This window comes from Mixophyes fleayi, chromosome 8 (assembly GCF_038048845.1).
Source record: "Mixophyes fleayi isolate aMixFle1 chromosome 8, aMixFle1.hap1, whole genome shotgun sequence".
Lineage (NCBI taxonomy): Eukaryota > Metazoa > Chordata > Amphibia > Anura > Limnodynastidae > Mixophyes > Mixophyes fleayi.
In genome coordinates, this window is record NC_134409.1 from 143,018,261 (window position 1) to 143,033,521 (window position 15,261).

At 45.8% G+C, this 15,261-nt stretch overlaps 1 protein-coding gene across 1 annotated transcript in view; it reads right to left on the reverse strand.

Moving 5' to 3' along the window:
- SH3BP1 (SH3 domain binding protein 1) overlaps positions 1-15,261 on the reverse strand; it is a 68,450-nt gene that overhangs the window by 11,529 nt on the left and 41,660 nt on the right. Inside the window, exons 10-13 of the mRNA XM_075183959.1 lie at positions 7,436-7,575; positions 6,012-6,123; positions 5,700-5,781; positions 5,537-5,617 (exon numbers count right to left, since the gene is read on the reverse strand). Of these exons, the coding sequence (XP_075040060.1) occupies positions 5,537-5,617; positions 5,700-5,781; positions 6,012-6,123; positions 7,436-7,575 (415 nt within the window). The remainder of the gene's footprint in view (positions 1-5,536; positions 5,618-5,699; positions 5,782-6,011; positions 6,124-7,435; positions 7,576-15,261) is intronic.

Below are 15,261 nucleotides of genomic sequence, written 5' to 3' on the forward strand. Positions count from 1 at the left end.
TAAATATATATATATATCACTAAATGCTCTCTGTGTTGAATATCTGCTCTTTGTATTTTATGTGGTCACTAGGGTGCCTTATATATTGTATAGTAGTAACTAGGTTGTACTCTATTTTGACTATCTCTGACTTGGATGCTCTCTGCATTGTATGGTAGCCACTAGAATGCTCGCTATATTGCATGGTGGGAAATAAGATGCTGTCCTTATTGTTTGGCGGTCACTGGGATGCTCTCTGTATTATATGGTACTATATTAGCACTAGGAACTTCTCTATTTTGAATGTCACTAGGAATCTCTCCGTGTTGTATACCTTGTAGGACAGGGCATATTATTATGCAAAACAGTATAAATTCTGCTTTGTCTTATTTGCAATACATTTTGCATGGCATATTCATGGGAGTGTTTCTGTTTAAAAACAATAAAAAGCATCTGTTGAATTGTTCATACTAGTGTTTACAAGTAATAACAGTTCTATTTAAAAGTATGTGTTTTTTATGTTTGAAAGTGACCCTTGCCCTCATGAAGTGGTACAGGGGGCATTAGGATGTTGGAACCTCTTCTTGGGGGCAGGGCATTCCTAACACCATGGCTGGACACACTAAAATCTGGGTTGGAGGAGGCAGGCAATGCAATCTGTGTTTTATACTACAAGGGAAAATTTGGACTCCAGTAAGATGATTCTGTATGTCTAAGTGGCAAGACTCAGGGAAGACTCAGATGGCATTAATAGGAGGTGCAATTGTAAACTCAAGTGTGAGCAGAGGAAACTAAATCTCCCACTTTAGTGTAGTTTCTGACATGCTACGTTTGTCTTTAAAACATTGAATGTTCGCATTTGTTGGAATTCTTGATGCTAGCGTCTATAGCTAGTTAATTATAGTTATTGTGACAACAACACTGGAATAATGTTTTGGAGCAGATCTGTTTGTCCTAGGTTTGTGACCTAATTGTTTTGCATAGGAAGGGACTTCCCAAAGAGTGTGTTCAGCTTTAGGTAAAAACTAGTAAGCATCCCTGGGGTGTAAATAAAGAGAGTAGGGTGGGCTCCATTTACAAAGCCCAGTCCAGGACTTCTTTTTTGACAGTCTGACAGCAGACTGGTAATAGTTGCACCTGAGAGAGGTGTTTAAAAGAATTCCAGTCTCAGTCTGAGTTGCTGCTCTGCCTTTGGGAAGGAACTGCCGAGTCTCTAAAAAAGAAAGCTGGAAATTCTTATGTTTTGTTTAGGTTTTTATAGTCAGGAATGACATATGTTTAGTTAGTGCCAGATAGGCAAGGTGTTTATTTTGAAGTTTTCTTTGTTTGTTTCTGCTTAATATAACTGGTTGAGACCATTTGTACCCAAACTGTCACACATCAGACCCGCGGACCTAACAGATGTCCCCCGGGCCGGACCCAAAAACACTATTTTGGGCCGGCCCTAACTTCACTTAGTTGGTGGCTGGCCCCTTCTCCAGGACCAGCCACTTTCTCATTGGCTGCTGCCGAAAGGCCATCCTCCCTCCCAATAGGCCGGCTTCTGTTGTGATATTGGACGCGCACCGCGTGATAGGTGCCATCCCATGTCAGAAGACTGCAGAGCGCGCGGCGCGGATAGAACAAGGTAAGGGCGGGGTGTGTGTCTGCAAGCAGCATCTTGTAGGTATGAGTGTCAGTAGCATTGTGTATGTGTGGCAGCATATTGTATGTGTGTGTGTGTGTGTATATATATATATATATATGTATGGCCAGTTTGGTGTGTGTGTGTGTGTGTGTGTGTGTGTGTGAGAGAGTGAGAGAAGGGCCAGTAAATGAATGCAAAGTGCATGGGGGCCAATAAATGAATGCTGTGTGTGTGTGGGGGGAGGGGCAATAAATGAAAGTAGTGTGGAAGGGAGGGGGGTCTTAATATAATGTGGGAGGTAGGCTATTAATTTAATTGTGGAGTGCAGGTGTGGGCTACTTATTGGGTGCTATTTTATTTGTGGGGTGATGGTGGTGCAATTTCATTTAATAGTGGGGCCTATGAATTTATAATGGGGTAATTAGACCTTTAATTTAATGCTGGGGTGGTTTAGGAGCTATTTATTAATTGTGGGCTGGTTGTGGAAAATGAGATCTATTTATTAAATATGATTATTAATTATTTAATGCTGTGATTGTTGTGGGAAATAGTAATATTTATTAAATTGCTATTTAAATTATTGCTGGGGCTGTTTGGAGGGAGGGAAATAGGTTTATATATTAAATGTGCTTGCTATCTAATGTCAGGGTTGGTTGGAGAGAAAGAGATATATTTAACAAATGTGAATATTATTTTAATATTGTGGCTGGAGAGAGGCCTAATTATAAAACGTGAGTGCTATTGATTTAACATCGGGACTGGTTGGAGTTTTCTAAATTTCATGTACCCATTTTTTCCCCCAAATAGGGCCTCCAACATTCCAGGATCCAGACAACCAGCAAATGAGCTAAAGTAACCAGCAGCCACAAGTGGTGACAGTGACAAGACAGGTAGGAGGGAGCAGGACAGTCTGCCAACTGTCCTGAATCTGGTGGGGCAGTCCCGAATTTGGGTGACTGTTTCTCTTATGTAACGGACTTACCTGTCCCCGCCTTCCGGCAGCCGCACTTCCGCATCCAGCGATCACGTGACCACAACTCGGAGGCAGTCACGTGACAGCAACCTAGAGGCGGGGATTTTGAATCCCCGTCAGTATTTAAAGATCACTCTGACACTCGCTGAGTGTCAGAGCAACACTTACCTGTTCCTGGCTCCTGTGCTTCGTGGATTGCTTTGCCTTCCAGTCTCCTGTGTCTGCCTGTGTTGTGACCTCTGTCTGTTTGACTATTCTGGCTCTCCAACTCCTGTGTACCCACCCGGCTTGCTGACTATCCCTCTATTCTTGTGACCCGTGTACCGACCCCGGCCTGATTGACTCCGTGTTTGCCTCCTGTTTCTGCCTGCCTCCATTCCTGTGTAGCGAACCAGCTTGATTGACTCCGCATCTTCCGCTCCACTCCGCTGCACTATATCTTGGGGCGAACCTGAGGACCGCGACCTGCGACTCCTGGCAGCGAAGCCCACCCTGCCTTGCGGCGGTTCTTGGTGAACACCGGGGAGATCGTTAGACTCCGCACCTCAGGTAAACCAGCGCTAATCAAGATTAGTAGTAGTAATCCAGTAATCTGTTACAGCTTAAGACAGTTGGGAGGTATGTGCCACTTCAACGTGTACTGCTCGTGAAGGCAGAACTGTGAGCACCTAACAGTAGCGCACACAGTATTGCCTGTGTATTTGTCTAAAATGATAACCATGTTACATCATAGGGGGTTATCCTGTCTAAAGTGCCCAGGCCCCCCAGAGCCTTAATCCAGCTCTGGGCCTGGGCATAAAAATATATATATGGATTAAGCAACACTACAATAGCCTCTTTTTATATAGATAAACATATATTGTACCAAAAACCATGCTTTAAGGATGGGCCGCTGCTGTGTGCTTGCCCCCCCAGGCTGAAATCTGCTAGTCCTCCCCTGGTGGTCTCCATATCTGCTGCAGATTATCGCTCCTTGTCTCCAGCAACTCTGCAGCTAACCACTGTGGTTTGCATACCTCCCACAGACTATCACTCCCTGTGTTCCAGCAGACTCTGCAGTCATTCCCAAGTGGTCCCTCCTTCTGCTGCCCTCCTGTGCTCCTAATTTCCAGCAGCCTTCAGACCATCAGGCCTCTTTCAGTCTCCATTGGATCATCACTTTTCCCAGTCTCTGGGTTCTCTCTACTGGTCTCGTCTGGCACTCACTCAGAGGAACGCCACCTGCGGGGCAGAAGCCGCAAAGTCTACACCTCCTTGCAGGGGTCCCTTGCAAAAACCATCTGCCTCTTTAGACTCCGCACCTCTGGACTGAGTAGCACCAAGCCAGACAGGCTACAAGGATCTGACTTGTGTGACTTCTCTGCTGTTGTACACTACCCCTGGAGATGGCACCTGTCCCCCTAAGCCGGTTACAGTATATTTACAAGTGTACTGTATTTTATCTGTGAAAGTCACTCAAGCCCCCAAGAAGTGATACAGTGGGCACTTGGAGGGTAGAACCTCCTTTATGCCCACCACCATGGTTGAGTTTTGAGTACAGTTAGGCAGAGGATTCTACTTTTATACTGCTAGGGAGAATTTAAAACCAGTGAGAGATTTACACTGTATGTGACAGTGATATGTCTTACAGTGATCAGATTTCATGCAACAGCACGGGCTTCCCAGGGTATTATAGCTTCAGTGCTAACCCTGGGAACTGCCTGCTGCTGGATAAAGCTACACCACAAACATAACCATGTACGCCCCCCACTGTGCTGACTCTACCTACTTCTATTTGCCCTACCTACGAGTGCAATGCTTCGCCTACATGTGTGTTAGGTTCACCTACTGTCATTGCTGAAACTCTGCGTAACAGTGCGTGTTGCATTGGTCTCGTCTACCACTGATGTGGCTTAGGATAATGGCATGCTAACCCTGCCTACAGTTGATTTAGTTCCACCTACATGAGGCCACTTTCTGAGTTTTTTACAGGGCCATTATGATTTGCCAATCCGCCCCTGTAAATATATATGTTGGGGGCGCTGCATGCTGCAGTCTCCTGTCCTTAGGGTTGGCAGGACATTGTTAAGGTAGGCTACACTCTAGTCCAGCGGTTCCCAAAGTGTGCGCCGCGGCTCCCAGGGGTGCCGCGGCGCTGTCACAGGGGTGCCCCGAGCCAGCCATAGATAAAAAAAAAAGTACACAAAAACTTACCAATCCATGCGGCGCCGGTACCCAGCATCCTCCTCTCTCACGCAGCTTGTCATCAGTGTCATCAGTGACAGCTGCGTGAGAGAGGAGGATGCTGGGTCCAGGCGCCACATGGATTGGTAAGTTTTTGTGTTCTTTTTTTTATCTACGGCTGGAGAGCGGCAGAGGGGGCAGAGTGAGAGGGATCGTGACAGCGTGGCAGAGGAGGGGGACAGCGTGGCAGAGGAGCGGACAGAGGAGGGGGACAGCGTGGCAGAGGAGGGGGACAGTGTGACAAGGCAGAGGGACTGGTGGCAGCGTGAGAGAGGGCAGAGGGACTGGTGGCAGCGTGAGAGAGGGGAGAGGGACTGTTGGCAGCGTGATAGAGGGCAGAGGGACAGGGGGCAGAGTGTCTGGATGCAGGGGGGGGGGGGGCAGAGTGCCTGGATGCAAGGGGGCATTTTTGCATACAACTAAATAAGTATTTCTGTCCTCACCTAAATACTTATTACAATTTTTTGACCCAATTACTTTTAAAACAGGACTGCTCAGTAATTATTTTGTAGGGGTGCCTTGAAAAAATTATGGAGACTCTAAGGGTGCCACGAACTCCAAAAGTTTGGGAACCACTGCTCTAGTCAATTCAGAGATATTGTCCCTCTAACCCAGTGAGAAAACTGTACATAACTCAATTACTATTCTAATTATTATTCATTTTCAAGTTACAACAAGTGAGCATGGTCATTTATCTTAGTGTTCACCTATTAGGTAATATTTGAGCTTCATACCGGAGGTTGTTGTAGTTTTCGGGCGGTAGCTTCTTGCAGACCTCTCTGTAACTCTCCCGATGTATTTCTGGATCTTTGATGCTGAAAGAGAAAGCAGATATGACAGTATATGGTGTCTGACAGAAAATGTATCCACAGTATATAGAGTAATAGTATTCTCTACCTGGCAGCTTTCATCCAATCATCAAAGAGTTCAGATGTCATCAATGGTTCTGGAAGCTCCCTGAGATATGACTTTAGTGCACCTAGAGACAAGTTTAGAACAGTGAGTTTTGAGCGAGCAATTAACAGAAGAGATGTCATCATAAGGGCGAGGGGAAGACATTAAGATAGAGAAGGAGAGCTGTATATAAAATGAGCCAATAGAAGATGAAAAGTCAGAATATCACCTGTTGTCCAGAAGAGAAGGAGAATCGGAACACAAACTGTAACAAAGGGTCCAGCAGAAAGTCTTCCAAGAATATAATTTATCTACCTGCCACTGCATGAGGTTCGGACACAAATTCAGCCAAGTCACTGTCACCTGCACCGAGACTGGCCTTAAGTTTCTTCAGAACGGAGGCCCCTGCAGCCAATCGAAACAGACCCTGGCAAAAGAAGATGAACATATGACTACAACTAAACCTGGCATCCCTGCTGGAGTCCTGACCTAGGAGGGAGTGGTGACCCCTCTGATCATGGACAGGCTACCTTGGTCCTCTGGCCAGAACCAAGGTAGCTGAGAAAGCTCAGGATCTATGTGCCCACAAGGTGGCAACCCGAGGGTGCTGGAAACTCACTGCGGGAGCTTCACGTGACAGAGTAGAGCACAATGCAGATTTTCCTACCTTTTCTTTGCTACACATCACATAATTTGCTCTGGCCTTATGGCTGGGCAGGATAAATTTTAGAATAGCTCAGCCTTGAGACTTGGCTGTAACCACTAATTTCTTGATTTCACCTCCTGTTTCGTCACCTGGACTTTTATTTTTGTGTGTTTTTTTTTCACTTGGGTCTGAGGGTGCAATAGTTCCTTATGGGTTCCCCGTTCACTGACAATCTAGGTGCAGGGGGCGCGGGGGACGGGGGATGGGGGGAGTTCAGATCCTGGGGTAAAGGTACCCCCACCCTAGCCTTACTGGGGAGAGGAATTCTGAAGATTCTTGCCCCCTAAGGTACGTTATGACTCTGCCTTATGACCTCTGTCTGTCTCTGGGCTGTGGTTACTGGATATGATGGCTCATAGCATGCTGATTGATGGATGGCACTGGGATGGACCCGGCACAACCAAGCTTATTTTCAGCGTGTCAAGAGACAGCATGGCACTGTAGGAGAGGTAAGTAATTAATTTGGTTCACCACCAGCAATCAGGGGACTGCATTTTGTGACCAACAGATATTAGGGGGGATGTGCATTTACTACAGAGAAGCCAGAAATCTGGGTCTCTATAATATGCACTGTGTTTTCACTAGTAGTCAGATCACTAGAATGCTCTGTATATTGTATAGAGGTCACTAGAATGCTCTCTGTTTACTAAGATGCTCTTTGTATTATATACAGATCACTAGAATGCTCTGAATATTGTATAGAGGTCACTAGAATGCTCTCTGTTTACTAAGATGCTCTTTGTATTATATACAGATCACTAGAATGCTCTGTGGATTGTATAACAGTCACTAGAATGCTCTCTGTCTTCATAATAGTCTAGGTATTGGATATTATTGAGATGCAGCTGGTGGGTGTTTCATTTGATTGACTATATAAAACCACATCCACATCAGACAAACCACACCCACGTGTTTTTCCTCACGCTCATGTATTGCTTGTAACCAATAGTTGCCAGCCGTCCTGTCCACAGCATAGAGTGCCCCCACAAATATACACACATTTCAGAAGGGTACCTTCTTTATCTACACGAACCTCTTCCTGCATTCCATATGTCAGTAACATCCTCACACAGGCAGATATAGGCAAAGCAATCTCACACTCAAATCGAGAGAGGTGTGTTGCCAAAGGTACGCCATACACCTCGGCAATGGGCTGCTTCCCTGGTACTTGACCTGGAAATAAAATTGGGTTTAAGGTGTGGATGGGGCAAAGTGAAATAATGTAGGTTACACAAACTGGAAGGAGTTAGAAATGGTTATTTATGAATCATTATAAATGCAGAATTGCACTGGTTTCTCATTGGAACAAATGTGCCAACCACAATTCATGGTGTCTGCCCTCTTTCCAGTCTAAAATAAATCTGCAGCAACATTTGGAGGGTTGGGGATACAGTACCGACATTACTACAATGTCTAACCTATTTCACTTTAGAACCAGACCCCTTACTTAATTTAAAGTTTTTAGTTTTTATCCCAAAATACAACTTGGATTAGCCTCATTTATCTCTTAAATTATTCATGAGAGTGAGGGGACACCGGGACTGTCTGTATTACATATGTCCTGAGAGTGAGGGGACACCGGGACTGTCTGTATTACATGTGTCCTGAGAATCAGGGGACACCAGGACTGTCTGTATTACATATGTCCTGAGAGTGAGGGGACACCGGGACTGTCTGTATTACATATGTCCTGAGAGTGAGGGGACACCGGGACTGTCTGTATTACATGTGTCCTGAGAGTGAGGGGACACCGGGACTGTCTGTATTACATATGTCCTGAGAGTGAGGGGACACCGGGACTGTCTGTATTACATATGTCCTGAGAGTGAGGGGACACCGGGACTGTCTGTATTACATATGTCCTGAGAGTGAGGGGACACAGGGACTGTCTGTATTACATATGTCCTGAGAATCAGGGGACACAGGGACTGTCTGTATAACATGTGTCCTGAGAGTGAGGGGACACCGGGACTGTCTGTATTACATGTGTCCTGAGAGTGAGGGGACACCGGGACTGTCTGTATTACATGTGTCCTGAGAGTGAGGGGACACCGGGACTGTCTGTATTACATGTGTCCTGAGAGTGAGGGGACACCGGGACTGTCTGTATTACATGTGTCCTGAGAGTGAGGGGACACCGGGACTGTCTGTATTACATGTGTCCTGAGAGTGAGGGGACACCGGGACTGTCTGTATTACATATGTCCTGAGAGTGAGAGGATACAGGGACTGTCTGTATTACATGTGTCCTGAGAGTTAGGGGACACCGGGACTGTCTGTATTACATATGTCCTGAGAGTGAGGGGACACCGGGACTGTCTGTATTACATATGTCCTGAGAGTGAGGGGACACCGGGACTGTCTGTATTACATGTGTCCTGAGAGTGAGGGGACACCGGGACTGTCTGTATTACATATGTCCTGAGAGTGAGGGGACACCGGGACTGTCTGTATTACATGTGTCTTGAGAGTGAGGGGACACCGGGACTGTCTGTATTACATATGTCCTGAGAGTGAGGGGACACCGGGACTGTCTGTATTACATATGTCCTGAGAGTGAGGGGACACCGGGACTGTCTGTATTACATGTGTCCTGAGAATCAGGGGACACCGGGACTGTCTGTATTACATGTGTCCTGAGAATCAGGGGACACCGGGACTGTCTGTATTACATATGTCCTGAGAGTGAGGGGACACCGGGACTGTCTGTATTACATGTGTCCTGAGAGTGAGGGGACACCGGGACTGTCTGTATTACATATGTCCTGAGAGTGAGGGGACACCGGGACTGTCTGTATTACATATGTCCTGAGAGTGAGGGGACACCGGGACTGTCTGTATTACATATGTCCTGAGAGTGAGGGGACACCGGGACTGTCTGTATTACATATGTCCTGAGAGTGAGGGGACACCGGGACTGTCTGTATTACATATGTCCTGAGAGTGAGGGGATACAGGGACTGTCTGTATTACATGTGTCCTGAGAGTGAGGGGACACCGGGACTGTCTGTATTACATATGTCCTGAGAGTGAGGGGACTCCGGGACTGTCTGTATTACATATGTCCTGAGAGTGAGGGGACTCCGGGACTGTCTGTATTACACGTGTCCTGAGAGTGAGGGGACACCGGGACTGTCTGTATTACATATGTCCTGAGAGTGAGGGGACACCGGGACTGTCTGTATTACATATGTCCTGAGAGTGAGGGGATACAGGGACTGTCTGTATTACATGTGTCCTGAGAGTCAGGGATGTTGCATTTGCTAGGTGATTCAGCTTTCAGACTGCGACCCTGTGTATAATCTCTGCACAGTATTGCTAAGCACTGTGGGCATGATGCAGACTTGGACACAAAATGGGTGTAAATTACTCAATCAAAACAAATGCATAAAAAATAGCGCGTTTCCGCTAGAGATGGGCGGGCTCGGTTCCCCGAGAACCAAACCCACCCGAACATAGTACTTTCCCGCCTGCTCGGATTCCAAAACGAGGCCGAACGTCATCATGACGTCGCCGGATCTCGGGGCTCAGTTCTCGTGATACTTGAAAATTATAAATATCCGCCTCCACAGCAATCCATCGCCATTTGACAGAGGGAGTGAGCAGGGTGTAATCACAGGCTGATTAGAACAGGGACAGACAATACAATTCTGATTCCAATTCTGCTAACAATCGATAGAGAACAGAGGAGGATAGAGGATTTGCATTAATATTTCAGGCTGTCAAAAGTCATATTTGTCAGAAGTATCTAAAACATTTTGTAGCATTACAAGTGCGTTGGTCTCATAATGGATTCTAAGCAGTCCACATATGAGCAGAATCAGCAACCAGGTTCTGTCACCAGTCCTGATGGTAGTGTTCCCAGTACGTCATCTGGGAAAGGCAATGTCAAACTACACAGTCTTTTGAAATCAGTCAAAAAAACACACACCAAAAAAAAAAATGAATGCGTTGAAGCGCAAAAGAAGTGTAACTGAGGAAAAGTTAACTGCCGATAAAAAAAAAATTGCCAACATGCCATTCTACACACGCAGTTGCAAAGAAAGAATGAAGCCTTGGCCTTTCTCTATTAGTGCCAGATCAAAAAATGTTACTGAGCCTTTTTCTTGTACGGACACTCGTGACAAAGCAAAACCAAGTAATTTGGAGTCTAAAAGTGGTGCACAAGTACTGTTACGCGTGAAAGCCGAGCTGCAAGAAAACAGTAAGGCATTAGAGGATAATGTATGCTCTGAATCAGAAATGACACCAATCCCTGGGGAGAGTCCATCCACCAGTGGTATATCTAATTGTGAGCATTCTGTTAGTGACAGTGTACCCATAAAGAAGGGCCGTTTCAGCAGTTCTGATGTGTGCCTGAACAGTCCGAGTGTAGTCGGTGATACACCAATTGAGGATGCCACTTTTGAATTAGAAGAGGATGAGGGGGAGATTTGTATAGGCGACGAGGGCACTAATGAGGATGTTGATGATTATGATGCAGACAGATACCAAATTGCCTTTCTCAATTTCTATTTATATTCTAGACTCTATAACGGCTGAAAACTTTACTATTTTACTCCTAGTGGAGAGGGGGATCTGATGCAGACAGATACCAAACTACCTTGGTCCATTTATTTTTACTTTCTAATTCCACAGTCTCTGCAGGCTACTTTTTTTCTATTCAACTACAAGTGGAGGGGGGGGGGGCATAGATAGCCACCAAACTACTGTGGTTCATTTATTTTTACTTTCTAATTCCACAGTCTATGCAGGCTGCTTTTTTTCTATTCAACTACAAGTGGAGACCCAAAGACGATGGCTGAATTGCCAATAGGCAAAGATGAAGAGGAAGACAACCAGTTTTGTGTGGAGAATTAAGGACGGCCTACCAGGGATTAAACTGTTTTCTTCCTAATTTATTAGCTTTAGAATTACCTTACTTATCCAAGAAACAGGTGGAGCACTAAATTAGGTTATTTTATGTCCAAAAACATTGATTTTTAATCAAAATAGCAAACCCAAAACCAAAACACGAAGGTAATCCAGATCCAAAACCAAAACACGGGGGTCAGTGAGCATCTCTAGTTTCCGCCCATGTGCAGAGCTGTACACATATACATACACATTAGAGATGGGCGGGCTCGGTTCCCCGAGAACCGAACCCATCCGAATTTCGCCTATCCGAGTACCAAGCCGAGCAGGCTCGGTACTCTCCCGCCCGTTCGGAATCGAAATCGAGGCAAAACATCATCGTGACGTAGTCGGATCTCAGAGCTCGGTTCTCGCAATATTTGAAATGCATAAATACCCGCCTCCACAGCAATCCATCGCTATTTGACAGAGGGAGAGAGCAGGGTTAGGTCACAGGCTGTATTAGAGCAGGGACAGAGCAATAATTGTACACCTTATTCTTTCTATTAGTATTTCAATTCTATTCAATTCTATTATTATTTATTACCAACTCTATTAGCAATTGTTAGAGCAGGAAGAGAGGAGGATAGAGGAGGCATTTTTTTCAATATTTTGGACTACAAGTGCTTTGGGGTGTCCCATATTCCCCAGTGTGAAACAATAATTTTTCTGGCTGCCAAAAGTCATATTTAGCAGCAGTATTTATACAATATTTTGCACTACTAGTGCTTTGGGCTCATTAAAATGGATTCAAAGCAGTCCACAATAGAGCAGGATCAGCAAGCAGGTGCAGGCACCAGTCCTGATGGTAGTCTTCCCTGTACGTCATCTGGTAAAGCCTATGTAAAAGTACATAGTCTTTTTAAGTAAGGGAAAAAAACACACCCCCCAAAAAATAAGTATAAGTGTAGGGTGCAATCTACCCCCAAATAGGAAAAGGACTTTGGGGCATTTCTATATCACGTACAGTCTTGAAAGGCTGCTGTTTTGGCAATTTCTCAATAAGGGTAGGGTGTCATACACAGACTGACCCCAAACTGTCTTTGTCCATTTCAATTTATATTGTACAGTCTATAACGACTGAATTTTTTACTATTTTCTACAAGTGGAGGGGGGCCTATAGAGACAGAAACCAAACAGCCTTTGTCCATTTCTTTATATAATTAACTATAAGTGTAGGGTGTAATATACACCCAAAGACGATGGCTGCATTGCCAATAGGCATAGATGGAGAGGAAGACAATATGGTTTGTGTGTAGAATTATTTTTCATAATTTATTAGCTTTACAATTACATTACTTATCCAAGAAACTGGTGAAGCACTAAATTCGGTTATTTTATGCCCAAAAATATTGATTTTTAAACAAAATTGCAAAACCAACCAAAACCAAAACACGGGGATCAGTGAGCATCTCCAATACACATACACACATACACACACACATACGCCTGGCTTACACCAAGTCATCATCAGCATGTATGTGTACATGCCCTGTAGCCTCCTAACTGGCACATATGCGTGTTTCTGTAGGTCTGTACACGGCCCACCCACCTGTTCCTACTCTCCAGTATTAAGGTGCAAGTGCCAGACAGATGCTTTCTCTATGGGCAATTTATATCACAGCAGCTGGCATCAGGGCCTGTGCCACTCACTTTATGTATTTCATGTACTTTATATATCTATACCTTCAAGATCCACTGATGGGAAAAAAAAAATGTGTTTCTTTTCCAGTGGTCTTGGCAGGAGAGAGATATAAAAGTGCAGAACATGTAACTGGATGTGAGCCAGAGAATGTCATGTAAATGGTCACATCCAGTTACTGGTCAAACTCCTTGAAATAGTTAGACATTAAAATAATTCTACAATCATTGCACATATTTAACACTCTGACAAGTCTGACATTGCTCTTTCATAAAATTGAATCCAGTATATTATTTATTACTGTTTATTTATAGGACACCACAAAACTTCCACTGTGCCATACGTGGTAGCACAACAGGGTAAACATAATACGAATAACAATACCTAACAAGGGTAAAACATAACATAGCAGCATAACGCAACGAGAGACAAGATTCCTATGAGCGGAACAGTAACATTACAGTGACAAAATACAAAAACCAACGTATCGCGCTCAATTACCTAAGGTGCACTAATAGTTAAATGAATGTTGGAGTATCAATGGTGGATATAAAGATATGGTATGATACAATGGTGCAAGACAACCTGAATCCCTTCTTGTATGACCAGGGATAAACCTATAACCACTATACCAGGGGTCGGCAACCCCCGGCACACGTGCCAGACCTGGCACGCTGGAGCAGCTTTCAGAAACACAGGAGTTTGCCGAAATTGAAAAGCTGCAGTTCCACCTGGCACCAAAACTTTTTCTGCTCATAGACGAGACACTGTAGCTGGCTCTCATTACAGTCTCTCATCCTGCCCAGGAGTGCCGAGAGGGGGGCGGAGGACCGGATACTAATTATTGCAGAGAGTAAGCTTATTTCCCCCTCCCATTCACCAGCCGGGAGGGGGCGGGGCTAATCGGGACTTCAAATCTCAGTGACAGGCTGTCACTGAACTAATGGAGACAGGCAACAAGGCAACAAATCAGACTGCTGCCAGGCTGCCTGTCATTTCAGAGCACAGCTGAGGAGCTATCATCCTCTGAGATGAGGTGAGTACAAGGGACTGGGGGGATGGGGGTGGCTTTGAGTATATATGTGGAATTGTGTATGTATGTGTATGGCAGTATGTATGTGTATGGAATTATGTATGTGTGACATTTTGTATGTGTATATAGCATTATGTATGTATGGCATTCTGCCCGTGTGTGATGTGTCTGGCGGGTGACGTGGTGTGTCTGTGGGGTGACGTGATGGGTGATGTGGCAGTGGGTGGCATGATGGGTATTGTAACTGAGGGATGGTGTGATGTGTCTGGGGGGTGACGTGGTGGGTGATGTGACAGGGGTTGGTGTGATGCGTGATGTAGCAGAGGGGTGGCGTGATGTGCCTGGGGGATGGCGTGGTGTGTCTGGGGGGTGGCCTGATGGGTGATGTGGCAGTGGGTGGCGTGATGTAGCTGAGGGGTGGCGTGATGTAGTTGAGGGGTGGCGTGATGTAGCTGAGGGGTGGCGTGATGTAGCTGAGGGGTGGCGTGATGTAGCTGAGGGGTGGCGTGATGGGTGATGTAGCTGAGGGGTGGCGTGATGTAGCTGAGGGGTGGCGTGATGGGTGATGTAGTTGAGGGGATGGCATAATGGGTGATGTAGCTGAGGGGTGGCGTGATGTAGCTGAGGGGTGGCGTGATGTAGTTGAGGGGTGGCGTGATGTAGCTGAGGGGTGGCGTGATGGGTGATGTAGCTGAGGGGTGGCGTGATGTAGCTGAGGGGTGGCGTGATGGGTGATGTAGCTGAGGGGTGGCGTGATGTAGCTGAGGGGTGGCGTGATGTAGCTGAGGGGTGGCGTGATGTAGTTGAGGGGTGGCGTGATGTAGCTGAGGGGTGGCGTGATGTAGCTGAGGGGTGGCGTGATGTAGCTGAGGGGTGGCGTGATGTAGTTGAGGGGTGGCGTGATGTAGCTGAGGGGTGGCGTGATGTAGCTGAGGGGTGGCGTGATGTAGCTGAGGGGTGGCGTGATGTAGCTGAGGGGTGGCGTGATGTAGCTGAGGGGTGGCGTGATGTAGTTGAGGGGTGGAGTGATGTGCCTGGGGAGGGTGTGATAAATGTAATATTTTATTATAATGAATGTAGTATATACTGCATGATCTGTGTTATGTACGGTGTTCACTTATTGCTTGCTTTTCCATATTTACCTTTTCCAACAGCTCCGAACATTCCAGGATCTATGTAAGAATCCAGTACCAGGTTGTGATAGCTGCAATCACAGGTAGGTGAGAGTAACACAATTTTAATACATAATGGGGGAGTTCAATTAGCCATGAAGTGTCTCCGGGACGTCCGC